The sequence below is a fragment of the Chiloscyllium punctatum genome, chromosome 7 (genome assembly GCF_047496795.1).
Source record: "Chiloscyllium punctatum isolate Juve2018m chromosome 7, sChiPun1.3, whole genome shotgun sequence".
Classification (NCBI taxonomy): Eukaryota; Metazoa; Chordata; class Chondrichthyes; order Orectolobiformes; family Hemiscylliidae; genus Chiloscyllium; species Chiloscyllium punctatum.
Genome location: NC_092745.1, coordinates 44,648,270 through 44,667,238, shown reverse-complemented (window position 1 = coordinate 44,667,238; position 18,969 = coordinate 44,648,270). Strand labels below are relative to the sequence as shown.

The window sequence follows — 18,969 nt, the reverse complement described above, 5'->3', positions numbered from 1 at the left end:
CTGGTCACCTCATTAAAGGGAAGATGTGGAAGCTTTAGAGAAGGTGCAGAGGAGATTTACCCAGGTGCTGCCTGGACTGGAGAGCATATTCTATGAAGAAAGGTTGAGAGAGCTAGGAGGTCCTCTCACTGGAGTGAAGAGTGACTTGATAGAGGTGTACAAGTTGATGAGAGGCATAGATAGAGTGGATAGCCGGAGACTTTTTCCCAAGGCGGAAATGGATATCACGACAGGGCATAATTTTAAGGTGATTGGAGGAAGGTTTAGGGGAGATGTCAGAGAGTGGTGGGTGCATGGAATGCACGGCCAACAGTGGCAGCAGAGTCAGGTACATCAGGGACATTTGAGCAACTCTTGGATAGGCACATGGATGTCAGTAAAATGTAGGGTATGTAGGTTAGTTTGATTTTCGAGTAAAATGAAAGGTCGGCACATCAAGGGCCGAAGAACCTGTACTGTGCTGTACTGTTCTATGTTCTATATTCTAATAGTCATGAAGAAGGTAATGAAACTAAAGGGTTGCAAATCCCTAGGATTAGATGTTTTTCTTTTCTGCCAAGAGTTGAATAGAAGTACTTGAGAACATTGCTGAAACCCTAACTACAGCTATAGGATTTATAACAATCGAGAGAAGAATAAGTTGATTAAGGATAGTCAGCACTGTTTTGTTAAAGGTAGGTCGTGCCTCACAAACTTTATTGAGTCTTTGAGATGGTATACCACAGCTGCAGCTGTACAAAACTCTGGTGCGGCCACACTTGGAGTAATGCGTACTGATCACCACATTACAGGAAGGATGTGGAAGCTTTAGAAAGGGTTCAGAGGAGATTCACTAGGATGCTGCGTGGTATGGAGGGAAGGTCTTATGAGGAAAGGCTGATGGACTTGAGGCTATTTTCATTAAAGAGAAGAAGGTTGAGAGGTGACTTAATTGAGACATATAAGATAGTCAGAGTGTTAGATAGGGTGGACAGTGAGAGCCTTTTTCCTAGAATGGTGATGGCTAGCATGAGGGGACATAGCTTTAAATTGAGGGGTGATAGATATAGGACAGATGTCAGAGGTAGTTACTTTACTCAGAGAGTAGTAGGGACGTGAAACGCACTGCCTGTAACAGTAGTAGGCTCGCCAAATTTAAGGCCATTTAAATGGTCATTGGATAAACATATGGATGAAAATGGAATAGTGTAGCTTCAAATTGGTTCCACAGGTAAGCACAACATCAAAGGATGAAGGGCCGGTACTACGCTGTAATGTTCTATGTTCTATAATCTTCAAAGTTCTCTCAATTCAGGAACCATTACTTGAGATTGAAACTTGTACATTTACTCCACTGCTTAAGTAAACGAAATGGAAAAAATTAGGAATGTGTAGACAAGTGAGCCAACCATCTGTTGTTAAGAAATTATAATAGTCTTATTAAGGACTGAGAAGCTGAATACCTTGAAAATGTTCAGTTTATCAGAAATACTGTATGAATCACTAAAACATGGATTATGCCATGTGAAACTGCGTGAATTGTTTTCAAGGAAGTCAAAAAGTGTGGCGCTAGAAAAGCACAGTAGGTCAGGCAGCATCCGAGGAGCAGGAGAATCGACATTTCATCAGCAAATTCAGGAATTTGCTGATGAAAGGCTTATGCCCGAAACGCCGGCTCTCCTACTCCACAGATGCTGCCTGACCTGCTGTGCCTTTCCAGTGCCACACCTTTTGACTCTGACTCTCCAGCATATGCGGTCCTCACTTTCTCCCTGTTTGGAAGAAGTGACAGGGAAATGTCCACAAACTTTGTTTATGTCAACTTGTGGAAGATATTTGATAATAGCCCTCAGAAGAGATGTTAACTTATGTTGAAGCTCAATGTATCGAGTGCAGTAGATTGGCTTAGCAACAAAAGACAGAGTTAAGGATAATAAGCAAGTAATTTAATGGGCACATGTGACTAACAAGTGGGCTCTTGACTACTCATGATTTATTAAAGACTTAGGTAATAGTAAAGACAGCTGAATATCCCAGTTTGCACTGAAGTACTCAACACTGTAAGCAGTGTAGATGGAAGCATAAAATTACCAAGAAGTATTAATATATTAATTGAATGGTCAATATCTGTGGCATTAATCCATATTGGCAAGTGGACCTAAAAATGATTAGAACAAAGTACTGTCTCAATGATGACAAGTTAGGAACGGTGAAGGCCCACAGAGGAATAGGGGTCAAAAGCTAACACAGAGAATGCTGGAGATGCTCAGCAGGTCTGGCAGCATCTGAGAAGAGAGACACTCAGTTATCATTTCGAGTCCTGTATAGCTCTTCAATTGAAGAAGAATCACTAATACACTCAGCATTAACTCAGTTTTTCTCTTCACAGATGCTGCCAAACTGCTGAGTTTCTCTGGAATTCTTGGTGTTTGTTTCAGATTTCCAGTATCTGCAGTATCTTATTTTTAGTCAAGAAATAGAAGTCTATGTGCATTGCAAAGTCATGGACAGAGATTAAATTAATCATAAACGGTAATGCTACCCTGGCTTTCATATGCAGAGGACAAGAATATTAAGGGATAAAACTCTTGCGAAAGCTATACAAAGCACTGGTTCGACCACATCTGGAATATTACTTTCCGTATAGAATCAGAGAATCAGCACAGTGTCCAGAGATTTGAGTTACAGAGGGAGTCTGAATAGGCGGGGCTTTTTTTTCCCCAAAACATCAGAGGCTGAGGGGTGACTTTATAGAAGATTATAAAATCAAGAGGGTCACGGATAAGGTGAATAGCCAAGGTCTTTTTCCGAAGGTGGGGTAGTCTAAAACTAGAGGGCATATGTTGAAGGTGAAAGGAGAAAGATTTTTAAAAGACCTGAGGAGTAACTTGTTCACAAAGAGGGTGGTGCGTGTATGGAATGAGCTGCCAGAGGAAGTGGTGGAGACAGATACAATTAGATCATTTAAAAGGCATCTGGATGAGTATGTGAAGAGGAAGGGTTTCATGGGATATGGGCCAAATGCTGGCAAATGGGACTATGTCAGATTGAGATGTCTGGTCAGCGTGGACATTTTGGACCAAAGGATTTGTTTCTGTGCTGTTTGACTTTCAGACAATCTGCAATGGAAGAAACCATTCTGGGGTTATCTATTTCAAAATAAGGTTATCTATCCATCAATGTTTTGTCTGATCTGTTTGTGTCTATCTGGGATCTGTCTTCATGTTTTTTATTTATTTCACTGACCATCCATAAATCTGTCCGCAAGGTCAGCGAATAAAATGATAAAAAGAAAAGAACCATCACAACCATCTCAGTTGTCAAAGTACAGCAGATTTCTCAACAATTGGGGTGGTCTTTGCTGCCATAAAATCTAGATTCAATGTTGATGGGTGATTCACTTACCAAAACTTTTGTAGCTATTATTTGGCTTGTGGCTCACACGCTGCCTCCGTGTGACCTCTATCTGCGACCTCCTTCTGGCAAAAGAAGTTATTCTGGATTTTGGAGAACGTGTAGTTGTCGTTGTGGTTGCCCTTTGAGTGGTGGTTGTGCTAACAGTCGTAGTGATTGGAGATGTGGTGGGTATGGTGGTTGTGGTAAGCACAGTGGTTGTTGTGGGTTTGGTGGTTGTGGGTACATTGGTTGTGGTGGTGACTGCAGTAGTCAGAGGCTCAGTGGTGGGAACATCAGTGGTGGGTATAGTGGTTGTTGTGGTAGTAGGGACTGTGGTGCTCATGGTGGTGGAGGCTGTGGTGCTTGTGGTGGGGACTGTGGTAGTGGGGACTGTGGTGCTTGTGGTGGTGGGGACTGTGGTAGTGGGGACTGTGGTGCTTGTGGTGGTGGGGACTGTGGTGGTGGGGACTGTTGTAGTGGGGACTGTGGTGCTTATGGTGGTGGAGGCTGTGGTGCTCTTGGTTGTGGTGGGGACTGTGGTGCTCATAGTGGTGGGGGCTGTGGTGCTTGTAGTGGTGGGGGCTGTGGTGCTCGTAGTAGAGTGGACTGTAGTGCTCACAGTTGTAGCTGTTGTTGGAGGTGCAGTGCTTGTAGTGGCTGCTGTAGTAATGAGGGCAGCAGCAACAGTTGTGATGGCTGAAGTAGGTGGGGGGCTTGAGGTTGTGGTTGCAGTGCTGATGGGGGCTGCAGTACTCGAAGGATCAACAATGGAAATGATGGGAATGGCAATAGGAACCTCGCTGCTGAGAATTGTGGAGATGCCTGCACTAGACACAGGAGCAGAGCTGGGTGGTTGAAGGGACACTGTGGTGTTGGCAGAAGGTTGTGCAGTTGAGGTATGACTTGCATTCGTCGTGATGGAATTTGGAATGTTGTTGGAAGGTGTGATTGCTGTGGAGAGCATAGAGAGACCAGAAGCAAGAGTTTTGGTGGTAAATGTGTCAGAAGTAGTGGTGTTGGTTGCACTTGTAGGGCTAGTGGTATTGGATTGGTTGGGTGTTGCAGTGTGTCTGCTTAGGATGGTTGCAGAAGAGTTGGTCATGTTAGTATTGCTAGTGATAGCAGTCATATCAGGACCTGCAAAAGCAATGATAGGAATAGGACTAGCAGCAGCAGAGAGATTCATCTGTTGTCTTGATGTTGTTGCTGCCTCTGGATTGATCTTTGTGACTGGTTCCACTGCAGGATTTGGTGCCTGAGAAATGTTAATCACTTGTTCCATGTGTTTAATGAGTTGATCGTCCAAAAATAGTAGAGTTGCGTCTTCACCACTCGCAGAGCTGGCTTCTGTTAACAAACAAAAAAAATCAGTTAAATTGAACTGAAGAGCTGATAGAAAACCCTCCCTATGACAGTGATCTGTCTTAATTCTCTTTCTTTAGTAAACTAATGGTGTGTATTTTCTATTTTTAATTTCAACGCAACATTCAGTAAGAAATTGTATTTTCAAAATCACAAATCCCTTCAAGGTGATTGCAATGTGACTTATGTTGGCTCTGATTCAAAGCTGTTCGAAATGACAGTGACTTTGATTATGGGCATTTTCTACAGGTTATAATATTGAACTATGTACAGGTTTGAAGATTTCCAGAACATGGAGTCTTTTCAAATCCTCAAATTCAATTTCCCAGAAACAAGTGTTGGTTGCAAGGAGTCAAAATGAAGCAAATCCTTGCATCAATTAAAATCAAAAGTTCTCAAAATGCTTCACCAGTTAGTCACACTGAATTTCTTAAACATTCCAATGATGTAAGTATTGTCATAAGATCATAAAAACAAGAGCGCAAATAAGCCATTCAGCCTCTCAGGTATTCAATGGAATCATGGTTGATCTGACTTAATTCCACTTTCCTCTGTCCATCTCTAGCTCTTGCCTTTTTCGTCTCCCAGCTCCTGGGATAGGCTATCCACTAAGATCCATTACAACTCCACAGACACCAACAGCTACATTGATTACACTAAAATAAACACAGAGAATGTTGAAGAAACTCAACAGGTTAGCAGCATCTGTGGAGGGAGAAACAGAGTTGATCTTTTAAATCCGATATGATTATTCTTCAGAACTGTGTGCAGGTGCACTTTACAACCTTCTGGACTAAATATGATGTTCAAGAACTTCAGAAGGTGAACTCTGTCCTCCATTTTAATATTTTGCTTTCAGTCAATTGAGCACATACCCTGCCTTTTGTTTTCTCTATAACCCCTTTGTCTTTTTATCTATGACTCCTTTGAGCTTCAATCTCCCCTCACCTTTCCCTGTCCTGCCCTTCTTCTTAACTTTCTCCACCTCTTTCTCAATAGCATAAAACCCATTACTTTTATACCTCTCTTCAGTTCCAAAGAAGTAACTGGACTCAAATGTTAACACTTGCCCTCCCCACAACTGCTCCGAGACCTGCTCAATTTTTCAAGCATTTTGTTTTATCTCAGATGGCATGGGCACAAAATGTACTCTAGGTGGGGTATTTGAATGTCCACCACCAATAGTGGCTCAGTACTACTGATCGAGCTGATGAGGTCCTAAAGGACATTGCTGCTAGACTCGGTCTGCATCAGATGGTGAGGGAAACAACAAGAGGGAAAAACATACTTGACCTCATCCTTACAATCTGCCAGCTGCATCTGTCGATGACAGTATCGATAAGAGCAACCACTGCACGGTCCTTGTGGAGACCAAGTCCCGCCTTCACATTAAGAATAACCTCCATCGTCTTATGTGGCACTGTCAGATCTAGCAACTCAAGACTGGGCATCCATGAGGCTAGTGCTATTCAGGTGGGTTTAAACTAGCTCAGCAGGGGGATTGGATCCTGTGGTGTAGTTCCAGTGCACAGGAGGATGTGAGTAGGGAGTACATGGACAGGATTTCACTGTCATAGGAGTGTGCTGACAGACTGCAAGCTGGTTTGAAGTGTGTCTACTTCAAGGCCAGGAGTACCCGGAACAAGGTAGGTGAGCTTGCAGCATGGACAGGTACCTGGGATTTCGATGTTCTGGACATTTCGGAGACATGGATAGAGGGGGTCAGGAATGGATGTTGCAGGTCCCAGGGTTTAGATCTTTCATTAAGATCAGGGAAGGTGCTAAAAGAGGGGGAGGTGTGACTCTGTTAGTCAAGGATAGTATAATGGTGGCTGAAAGAACTTTTGATGAGGACTCGTCTTTTGAGGTGGTATGGGCTGAGGTTAGAAACAGGACAGGAGAGGTCACACTGCTGGGAATTTCTAATAGGCCTCTGCAGAGTTCCAGGGATGTGGAGGGGAGGATTGGCAAAACGATTCCGGGTGGGAGTGAAAGGAACAGGGTGGTCGTTGTGGGAGACTTTAACATCCCCAATTAGATTAGAAATGCTTTAGCTCTAGTACATCGAATGGATCAGGTTTTGTCCAATGTGTACAGGAAGGTTTCCTAACACAGTATGTCAAAGGGCCGACAAGAGGGGAGGCCACACTGGACCTAGTACTTGGTAATGAACCAGCCGTGTTTGATTTAGTGGTAAGTGAGCACTTTGGAGAGAGTGACCATAATTCGGTTACATTTAGTTTAGCGATGGAAAGGGATAGGTATGTGCCACAGGGCAAAAGTTATAGATGGGGGAAGGGCAATTATCGTGCGATTAGGCAAGACTTAGGAGGCATGAAATGGGGCAGCAAAATGGGGATGTGGACAATCAAAATGTGGAGCTGATTTACAGAACAGATATTGCGTGTCCTTGATAGGTATCCCTCTGTCAGGCAGGGAGGAAGTGATAAGGTAAGGGAACTGCAGTTTACTAACAAAATTGTATCTCTTGTTAAGCAGAAGAGGGAGGTGTATGTGACTTTGAGACGAGATGTTGCAGATGAGGTGATTGAGAGTTACAGATTAGCTAGGAAGGAATTAAAGATAGAGTTAATAAGAGCAAGGAGGGGACATAAGCTGTCTTTAGCAGGTAGAATAAAGGACAACCCAAAAGCTTTCAATAGGTATGTGAGGAATAAAAGAATGACTAGGGTACAAATAGGGCCAGTCAAAGACAGAAGTGGGAAATTGTGTTTGAATCCTGTGGAGATTGGAGAAGTGCTAAATGAATATTTCTCATCTATTTTCCCTCAGAATATTGTAGAAGAGAAGACTGAAATACGGACTATTCGACTAGAAAAGATTGAGGTTAGTAAGGAGGGGGTATTATCAACTCTAGAAGGTGTAAAAGTAGATAAGTCCTCTGGGCCGGATGGGATTTATCCAAGGATTCTCTGGGAAGCTAGGGAGGCGATGGCAGAATCTTTGGCCTTGATCTTTGAGTCGTAACTGCCTACAGAGGATCGGAGGACAAGGGCAATTGTTGTGCCCTTGTTCAAGAAGGGCAGTAGAGATGATCCAGGTAATTACAGACCGGTGAGCCTTACATCTGTTGTAGGAAAAATTTTGGAAAGGATTATAAGAGGTAGGATTTGTAGTCATCTAGCAAGCACTGGAGATAGTCAACATGGTTTCGTCAAGGGCAGGTCGTGTCTCACAATACTCACTGAGTTTTTTGAGAAGGTGACCAATCATGTGGGGATGAGGATATGGCAGTTGACGTGGTGTACATGGACTTCAGTAAGGCATTTGGTAAGGTTCCATATGGTAGGCATTTGGAGAAAATGCAGAGGCATGGGATTCAGGGTGATTTAGCAGTTTTGATTAGAAACTGGCTTTCTGTAAGAAGGCAGCGAGTGGTGGATAATGGAAAATATTCAGCCTGGAGTCCAGTTACTAGGGGTGTGCCACAAGGATCTGTTTTGGGACCACTGCTCTTTGTCATTTTTATAAATGACATGGATGCAGGCATAGGTGGTTGGGTTAGTAAGTTTGCAGATGATACTAAAGTCGGTGGAGTAGTGGACAGTGTGGAAGAATGTTGCAGGTTGCAGGGGGACTTGGATAAACTGTAGAATTGGGCTGAGAGGTGGCAAATGGAGTTCAATGCAGATAAATGTGAGGTGATGCACTTTGGGAAGAATAACAGGAAGGCAGAGTATTGGGTCAATGGAAAGATTCTTGGCAGTGTGGATGTGCAGACGGATCTTGGTATCCATGTACATAGATCCCTGAAAGTTGCCACCCAGGTTGATAATGATGTTAACAAGGCATATGGTGTGTTAGGTTTTATTGATAGAGGGATTGACTTCTGGAGCCGTGACGTCATGCTGCAACTGTACAAAATGCTAGTGCGGCCTCACTTGGAGTATTGTTTGCAGTTCTGGTCGACCCATTACAGGAAGCATTGGAAAAAGTGCAGAGGAGATTTACCAGGATGTTGCCTGGTCTGGAGGGAAGGTCTTATGAGGAAAGACTGAGGGACTTAGGTCTGTTCTCATTGGAGAGAAGAAGACTAAGACGGGATTTAATAGAGACATACAAGATGATCAGAGGATTAGATAAGGGTGGACAGTGAGAGTCTTTTTCCCAGGATGGTGACATCAGCTTCTATGAAGGGGCATAGCTGCAAATTGAGAGGTAATAGATCTAAGGCAGATGTCAGAGGCAGGTTCTTTACTCCGAGAGTGGTAAGGGTGTGGAATGCCTGCCAATGTAGTTAACTCAGCCATAGTCGCGGCATTTAAACTGTCCTTGGATAAGCATATGGATAATGATGGGATAGTGTAAGGGCGTGGACTTAGATTAATTCACAGGTTGGCGCAACATCGAGGGCTGGAGAACCTGTTCTGCGCTGTATTGTTCTATGTTCAGCTGCTTCATCAATGACCTTCCCTCCATCATAAGGTAGGAGGTAGGGATATTCACCAATGATTGCACAATGTTCAGCACCATTTGCGACTCCTCAGACACTGAAGCAGTCCTTGTTGAAATGCAACAAGATCTGGACAATATCCAGCTTGGACTGACCAGTGACAAGTAACATTCGTGCCATACAAATGCCAGGCTATGGCTAACACCAACAAGAGACAATCTAACCAAGGCCCCTTGACATTCAATGTTGTTACCATCACTGAATCGCCCACTATCAACATCCTGGGAGTTAGCATTGATCAGAAACTCAACTGGACTCACCAAATATATGCAATGGCTACAAGAGCTGACCAGAGGCTAGGAATACTGTGGCGAGTAACTCACCTCCTGACTCTCCAAAGCCTGTCTATCATCTATAAGGCTCAAGACAGGAGTGTGATGGCGTACTCCCCACTTGCCTGGATGGCTGCAGCTCCAACAGCACTCAAGGAGATTAACACCATCCAGGAAAAAGCTGTACACTTGATTGGCACTGCATCTACAAGCATCCACTCCCTCACCACCGATACTCAGTAACAGCAGTGTGTACTATCTACAAGATGCACTGCAGAAATTCACCAAAGATCCTCAGACAGCACCTTCCAAACCCACAACCACTTCCATCTAGAAGGACATGGGTAGCATATATATGGGAACACCACCAGCTTCAAGTTCCCTTCCAAGCCACTCAGCATCCTAACTTGGAAATACATCGCTGTTCCTTTACTGTTGCTGGATCAAAATCCTGGTATTCCCTCCTGAATGGCATTGTGGGTCAACCCACAGCAGGTGGACTGCAGCAGTTCAAGAAGCCAGCTCACCACCACCACCACCATCTCAAGGGCAACTAGGGACAGGCAATAAATGTTGGCTCACGTCCCACTAAAATGGGTCAATTTAACAAGATCTCCAACATCTGCAATTTTTCGCTTTTCATTTGTGTTCAAGCAATGTGTTGCCTGCATATTCGGAATAAAGATCCCATGTCACTATTTAAAGATAAGCAAGCAAATCCAACCTTTATCTATCTAACATTTATCCCTCAGCCAACATATCCAGAAAACAACAGATGAGCTGGAAATTTGCCTCATTTACCCTTTATGCAACCATATTGTGTCCAAGTTATTTATTGCATCAGCCTTGTAACAATAGTGATCACCCTTCAAATGGACTTTACTGGCCACAAAGCATGTTATAGCAAGAACTGCACCACTTAAATGTAGCTATTTCTTTTCTATGTGTATTATCAAACTGCTTTATTTTAAATCTCTGAGCTTTAACCCATTGTGTGCCACTTGGTGGAATATCAGCCATCAATCGTATTCCTGTTCACAATACCACTGCTTTGGGGTCAGCCTGGGCCCATTGACACATGTATCAGATCTAAACTTGAAGACTGGGGTTGAATCTGATTATGCCTGATTATTATGCATCTGGACAATATTGAAGCTTGGCCTGATTAATGCAAGTATGATCACATCTCATAATTCAAGTTACGATGATCTCCAACAAGACAGGCTCGCACCTTTCCCTGATATTCAACAGGATTACCATGTCTGAATTTCCTCCCATTAACATCATAAGGGTCAGCATTGACCAGAAACCTATTAGCCATACAAACGCCTCACCTACAAAAGTAGGCTAGAAACTGGGAATTCTTTGGCAAGTGCTCACTTCCTGAGTCCCAGAACCAAAAGGTTGAAGTCAGGGGCACAATGGAATATTCTCCACTTGGCTGAATGAGTGAGGCACCTACAAATCTGAAAAAGCTCAACAGAATACAGGACAAAACAGTCCTTTGATCAGCACCTGACCCACACCTTTACATAGTCACTCCCTCTGCCACCTGCCAATGTCACCATTTCACTACATAGAATTTTTGGAACAAATATAATGAACATGTCTCCTCATTTTGCACATGTCTCTTCACTTGTTAACCAACAAATAGGCTGTCATGTTCATTAGAGATCTTGTGCCATGTTTTACTGAATTGTCATGCTGTCATATCGGTCAGCAGAGAGCAAGAATGGCTGAAGCTCAGTTGTACCAGTGTTGACAAGATGCACTGCAGCAATTCACGAAGCTCCCTTCAATCTTTGCCATCTAGAAAGTCACGGGCAGCAGAAGAATGGAAACACCGCCATCTGAAAATTTCCCTTCAAGGCCATCCTGACTTGGAACTGCATTGTATTCCTTCACTGCCGTTATGTAAACATTTTGAACTCCCTAAATGCAGGCACATTAATCAAATGAAATGCAGTGATTCATGTTGGCAATTAGGAATAAGCAATTAACGCTGCCCTTGTCAGCAGTGCTCACTTCCCATGAATGAATGAATAAAAAGCACTAAAACATTAAGATGCAGACAGACAGCACGTTATGTACCCCTTAGTGTTTGCCTACTTCAATGCTAGTTTCCAATTTATTCTGTGCATGTACATTTTAGCAGTATCTAATCTTATTATCTTGCAAATTTAGTTTGCAATGCATGTATTCACTAAATATACTAAATATTGCCCGGTGCCCCACAACTGGTGTAGGGAGAAAGCAGAAGTGTCTTGACACATCAATGTTAGCTGCCTTGATTATTAAAAAATGTTCTAAACTTATTTTAATGCACTGCATGAACATAGGTCCACAGTTGTCTCTGGATACACAACAGCAACTTATAGTTACATACTGCCTTTTCAAGCAGTAAAGTAACCAAAAACACACTCCAGAAGCACATTATCAAACAAAATTTAACACTGAACCACATAGTGTGATATTTAGATAGATGACCGAAGGCTTAGTGAAAGAGGTTGGTTTTAACAACCATCTTCAAGAAAGTGCAAGTGGCAGAGAGGTTAAAGGGGAAAATTTGAGGGCTAAGGGCCAAGGCTGCTGAAGTCACAGCCCACAATGGTGCTCTGATTAAAGTTGGGGATCTGAGAGAGTGCAGGGACCTCAGGTAGTTGTCGGGCAGAGAAAGATTACAGAGATAAACAGATGAAAATTGAGATTTTGCGAGCCAGGAACTATTTTAGGTCTGCAACCACCGGCGTCATGAATGGATGAAACTTAGGATCTGAGCAGTAGAGTTTTGGATGTGATCAAGTTTCTGGACAATGGTGGGTGGGATGCTGGGCAGAAGAGGATCAGAATGGGTGACACCAGAGGTAACAGAGGATTTCAGCAGTGGATGGGCTGAACCAGGGATGGATGAGGCCAAAAGGATACCAAGGCTGTGAGCAGTTTGGTTCAATCACAGAAAGTTGCAGAACTTTGGAGTCAGTGAACCTTTCAGGGAATTCAGGCACACTTGAGGCCTTGTTAATTCCTAATTGCTCCTACTATGTGAACCTCTCAATCCTAATTCAACATTTGAATGCTATGAACTCAGCATAAAATCCTCCTACAAATGTCGGGACTGAGGGGTGACCTTATCGAGGTTTATAAAATCATGAGGGGCATGAATAGGATAAATAGACAAAGTCTCTTCCCTGGGGTGGGGGAGTCCAGAACTAGAGGGGATAGTTTTAGGGTGAGAGGGAAAAGATATAAAAGAGATCTAAGGGGCAACTTTTTCACACAGAAGGTGGTACATGTATGGAATGAACTGCCAGACGTAGTGGTGGAGGCTGGTACAATTGCAATACTTAAAAGGCATCTGGATGGGTATATGAATAGGAAGGGTTTGGAGTGATATGGGCCAGGTGTTGGCAGGTGGGACGAGATTGGGTTGGGATATCTGGTTGGCGTGGACAAGTTGGACCAAAGGGTCTGTTTCCGTGCTGTACATCTCTATGACTCTATATAATACATAGTCATGTTTCATCTTTAGGCAGCTGCATATTCCTGTGACATTGAAATTCGCTGCCCAAAGGCACCACAGAGCATCAACAATATGTGAATTGTGAAGTTCAAAGATGCTGCCCACTAGCACCTTATGGAACACTTGACGGACTGTAAATGCATCTTTGCTCATGTTGCCCACATACTGAAATCAGGTAAAAACTAAATAAAGTGTCATGATTACAAAATTAATAGTAAAGCTGTTACAGGTTGAACAGAATTTCTCTTCAGTAGAATTATAGACTTAGTTCAAAAATGTTTGCTTTGTTTCTTTAAACATGAGGGGAACAGTGTCCAAGGTTAATTGAAGACGTGGAATATTTAATTAAAAGCAGTGACCTCCTTTCAGCTCAAAATTCACAACTTTCATTGCAGGGTAGATGCCTTTGCAGATGGTTTGGCTCAGGACACGTTTTGTTCAGAAACATATCTTCAGTTCTCTACCTGGGATGTTATTTAGATATTAGATTCACTACAGTGTGGAAACAGGCCCTTCGGCCCAACAAGTCCACACTGATCCTCCGAACAGCAACCCACCCAGACCCATTCCCCTATCTTCACCCCTGACTAATGCACTTAACATTATGGGCAATTAACCTGTACATCTTTGGACTGTGGGAGGAAACTCACACAGACACGGGGAGAATGTGCAAACTCCACACAGACAGTTGCCCAAGGCAGGAATTGAACCCAGGTCCCGCGCGCTGTGAGGCAGCAGTGCTAACCACTGAGCCACCGTGCTGTTAGGGCCTACTGCCTTTAAAATAATCCAGGTCTTCAGCCATTTCTTGGAATTTTTTTTTGGAGTGTATCAACTGAAGACTGGCGTCTGGGGACTTGAGGAGGACACCAGTATTATCTTGGCAATTTGTTTAAAGATAGTTGAAAATGTTTCAGACTTAGCACTGATATGCAGGCCTCCTTCTCCTCCTGTTAGCTTAACTATCCACTATGTTTCATGACTGGATGTGGCAGGACTGCAAAGCTTTGATCTGATCTGGTGGTTGGGAGTTTGCTATTCTCTATTGCAAGCTCTTTCCACTGTTTAGCATGGCAAGGCTGCACCTCATTTTTAGGCATAGCTTGTGCTGCTCCTCGCATGCTTTCTCACATTCATCATTGAACCGTAGTGTCAGGGATATGCTGAAGTTACAAACTGTGACTGAATATAATTCAGTTGATGTCAATAGTCAGTTTTAGGTATCTACATTTGTGTTAAATTGGTCCCATTTAGCACTGTTGTTTTTCTAAAGTGTACAATGAAGATTATAGAACAAAAAACAAAGAACAATACAGCAGATGAACAGGCCTTTCAGCCCACCTAGCCTGTGCAGACACATGATGCCTTTTCTAAACTAAAGATCAATGCACCAAGAAGATCCTGGCCTCCTTTTCAAGTCGCCAGATGCCAGTCTTCAGCAAATTTAATACAGTTTTAGTTTTATGCTTATCAAGGTGATGAAGTTTAATAATTTCCTTTTTTTTAACACATCAGGTAAAAGTTGCTGCAGTTTGTCCAACACTGTACCAGTGCAATGTTTCAACTTCTAATTATGGCAGTGTTATTTCCTCTAGTTGTTCACTGAGTTTGATGAAGCTGTAATAGCAGATGTCACACTCTCTGCTCTTGGAGCAAAGACAGAAGGAAGGGAGCAGCAGATCGTTAGTCTAGAGAAGGTGCAGAGTCACAAGACAGAGCCTGATATACAGCAGCTCACAATGGCTCCAGATTAGAGTACTATACAACACGGTGGTGTACAGTTGCCCTGGGAATGGGTTGCTCTGTGAGTGCTCAATAGTTGCTTCATACACCATGAAGTCTCATGGCATCAGGTCAAACATAGGGAAAGAAACCTCCTGATGATTACCATCCATTATGAATTAGTGCTCCTCCATGTTAAACACAGGTATGATGAGATTTAAAGAGAAATTAATAGATTTTTGATTACCAATAATGTAAAGGGCTATGGGGATCAAGTGTTCGATCAGTCTGATTGTATTAATGGCAGAGCAGGATCAATGGGTTGAACGGCATATTTGTGTTCCTCTGTTCCGAACCATTACTGTCACTCCATTATTAAGTATTACAGAAAACACTTGTATTGATATCACATCTTCAACAATATCAAGATCTTTCAACATGCTTTACGGCCAATTATGCTTAACTTAAAAACTCTCATCCAGTTCTCAAACATATGCACTTACGCTCATCCTCTGCCATCTCTTCATCCCCTGCTTCCTCTGAAGGCTTTGCCTTGTAGTATGTTGTTCGTAAAATAGTTGGCCCTTGGGACTGCTGCTTCTGTTTCCTCTCAAACCGCTTCTTCTCTGTGCGCGATAATGCGGGTGTTATGGTATCTTTATTATTATGTCTTTTCTGGCTAGGCTCTTTGTCATACATTTCAGCTAACAATCGGATGTGCCTCTCCTTTAAACAAACCAGAATTGGAGGCCATTAGGATGAACACCCAGTTAAGAGCTCGCAGCAGCATTAACAAATCACACTGCAGATTCAAAGTCTATAATACTGACTCTAAATTGGTTAGCTCAGCATACCACACAAATTTTTTTATTCTATGGTTTTGTTAATTTATCATGAATAACAGTTTCACAGGAAGGTCTTTTACAGAGGGTAGCATATTTGCCTGGGAGCCAATGTCTCTAGATGCAATTCCCACTCTGGGAGTCATATGTCATAACAGATTGTGAATAATCCATAAATACATTAATTTACATGTGTGTAAAACAAGTGATCCTGTGCTAATTGAAGGCTAAGTTCTCCCATTTACTTACTGGGGAAGTGGTGCAAAGTGATGCTAAGGCAGAAGACTCCTTTTCAGGTGTGATACTGGGCAGTAACCCTGCTTCTAGGTACCTTCAGCCATTGTAAAATGTCTTCTAATATAATTTACTATTAAGATTTAATGACTTGGGGTGGGGAGTAGAGTGTAATGTATCCAAATTTGCTGACCATACAAAAATAAGTGAGAGGACATATTGTGATGAGGACATAAAGAAGCTGCAAGGGGTTACAAATATAAAAAAACCTGGCAGATGGAGTTTAATGTCGGTAAGTGTAAGTTCACACAATTTGGAAAGAAGAATTAAAAGGCAGACTATTATTTAAATGCAGAGACTTGTGCACAGAGGGATTTGGGTACTCTTATGCATGAAACACAAGAAGTTAGCACGCAGGTGCGGCAAGTAATTAAGAATGCAAGTGAAATTTTGGCCTTAATTGCTAGGGGCTTGGAATTTAAAAGTAAATGTAAAATCATCATAGTCCTAGCAGACCATAGGACTGATCTCTCATTAGAGAGAGGTGACTGGTGGTCATTTATACTAAGCGTCACCATGTGTCAGGTAAGTGGAGAAATTGAGAAGCAAAGTCCTTCAGAATAATCTTACCTGGTGAAGGAATTGTGCCCACACTGTTGCCACTACTCTACATTGCAAACCAGCCATCCAGCCAACTAAGCTCACCAACCCCTCAGTTTAGGAAAGTCTTGCTAAAACTGTACAGGGTGTTACTGAGACCACACATACAGTTTTAATCCCCATATTTAAAAAATAAAACACTGGCTTTGAAGGAATTTCAAAAGCTGATCCCTGGTGTAAAGGGATTGACTTATCAAGAATGGCCACACAGCTTAGGTCTTTATTATTCATTAGAGTTTTGAAGAATGAAAGGTGATCTTATTGAAACATATAAGATTCTGAGAAGATTTGACAGCAGAGATGGTGAGATCATGTTTCCACTTGTGGGATGTCTCAAACGAAAGATCATAGTTTCAAAGTCAGAGTAAAACTGAGATACAAAAAAAATCTGAAGCCCATCTAACCTACATGATTCCATTTTCATTCATATGTTTATCCAATGACCATTTAAATGCCCTGAAAGTTTGTGAGTCTACTACTGTTGCAGGCAGGGCATTCCATGCCCCTATACTGTCTGAGTAAAGAAACTATCTCTGACATCTGCCCTATATCTATCACCCCTCAATTTAAAGCTATGTCCCCTCGTGCTAGCCATCACCATCCGATGAAAAAGGCTCTCACTGTCCACCCTATTTAACCCTCTGATTATCTTATAGGTCTCAATTAAGGCACCTTTCGACAATGAAAACAGCCTCAAGTCCTCAGTCTTTCCTCATAAGACCTTCCCTCCATACCAGGCAACATACCTTTTCTGCATTAAACTCCATTTGCCACCTCTCAGCACAGCTCTGCTGCTTATCTATGTCCCTCTTTAACCTGCAACATCCTTCATTATTACCCACAACTCCACTGACTTTAGTGACATCTGCAAGTTTTCTTCACCCAACCTCCTACACTTTCATCCAGGTCATTTATAAAATTGACAAACAGCAGTGGCCCCAAAACAGTTCCTTGCGGTACACTGCGAGTAACTGAACTTCACGATGAACATCTCCCATCAACCACCAACCTCTGTCTTTTATCAGCTAGCCAATTTCTGATCCAAACCGCCAAATCACCCTCAATCCCATGCCTCCATATTTTCTGCAATAGCCTACCATGGGGAACCTTATCAAATGTCTTTCTGAAATCCATATACACAATATCAACCACTTTACTCTCATCCACCTGTTAAGTCACCTTCTTAAACAACTCAATAAGGTTTGTGAGGCACGACCTACACTTCACAAAACCGTGTTGAATATCCCTAATCAATTTATTCCTTTCTAGTTTTTTATAAATCCTATCTCTTATAACCCTCCAACACTTTACCCACAACCGAAATAAGGCTCATTGGTGTATCTCTGGTTGCCTCTACTCCCCTTCTCAAACAAGGGGACAACATTTACCCTTTTATCCCCACTCTCTGTTTTCTGCCAGATAGCCAAGCTTCTATCCATGCTAGCAACTTGGCTCAAACACTATGAACGATGATCTTCTTCAGCAGGCTCCTGTGTGACACCTTGTCAAAGGCCTTCTTGAAGCCCAGGTAGAAAATACCCATTGGATCTCCTTAGTCTAATATGCTCGTTACTTCCTCAAAACATTCTAGCAGCTTTGTCATACATGACCTCCTCTTAATGAAACTATGCTGACTTTGCCCTATTTTACCACACATTTCCAAGTATTCAGAGATCTCATCCCTCACAATGGACTTCAAAATCTTATCCATGACTGAGCTTAGGCTAATCGGCCTGTAATTTTCCATCTTTTGCCATACTCCCTTTTAAACTGGAGTGTCACGTTAGTCATTTACAAGTCCTCTGGGACCCTCCCTGACTCTACTAATTCCTGAAAGATCACCACTAATGCCTTCATTATCTCTTCAGCTATCTCCTTGAGAATTCTGGGAATTAGTTCATCTGGTCCAGGTGATTTATCCACCTTCAGACCATTCAGGTTTTCTAGCATCTTCTCCTTTGTGATGGCCAACATATCAGCTCTGCCTCATGACTCTCTTGAATCTTTGGGCTATTACTCATGTCTTCTACTATGAAAACCGATGCAAAGTAAATTATTCAGGTCCTCAACCATTTCCTTGATGAGTTATAAGTAGATATGATTGCATGGGATTGGAAATTAAGGATCAGATTAACTCTGGTTGGAGTAATTAGAAGAAGTATAATAAGTGAGGAAATAATGGATTCTCTGAGGATCATTTTCCAATCCACACTAAATCATCGAATCTGTACAGTATGGAAACAGGCCATTTGGCACAATAAGCCCACGTCAACCTTCCGAAGAGGACCCACCCAGACCCATTCCCCTACCCTATTTCTTTACACTTCCCCTGACTAATGTACCTAAACTACACACCCCTAAATACTATTAGCATGGCCAATTCACCTAACCTGCACATCTTTGGACTGTGGGAGGAAACTGGAGCACCCAGACGAAACTCACACAGAAATGGGGAGAATGTGCAAACTCCACAGACAATCACCCAAGACTGGAATTGAACCTGGGTCC

General features: G+C 42.6%; 1 protein-coding gene across 1 annotated transcript in view; it reads right to left on the bottom strand.

Moving 5' to 3' along the window:
• LOC140479611 (olfactomedin-like protein 2B) overlaps window positions 1-18,969 on the bottom strand; it is a 77,218-nt gene that overhangs the window by 20,268 nt on the left and 37,981 nt on the right. The window contains exons 5-6 of the mRNA XM_072573459.1: window positions 15,229-15,451; window positions 3,385-4,722 (exon numbers count right to left, since the gene is read on the bottom strand). Of these exons, the coding sequence (XP_072429560.1) occupies window positions 3,385-4,722; window positions 15,229-15,451 (1,561 nt within the window). The remainder of the gene's footprint in view (window positions 1-3,384; window positions 4,723-15,228; window positions 15,452-18,969) is intronic.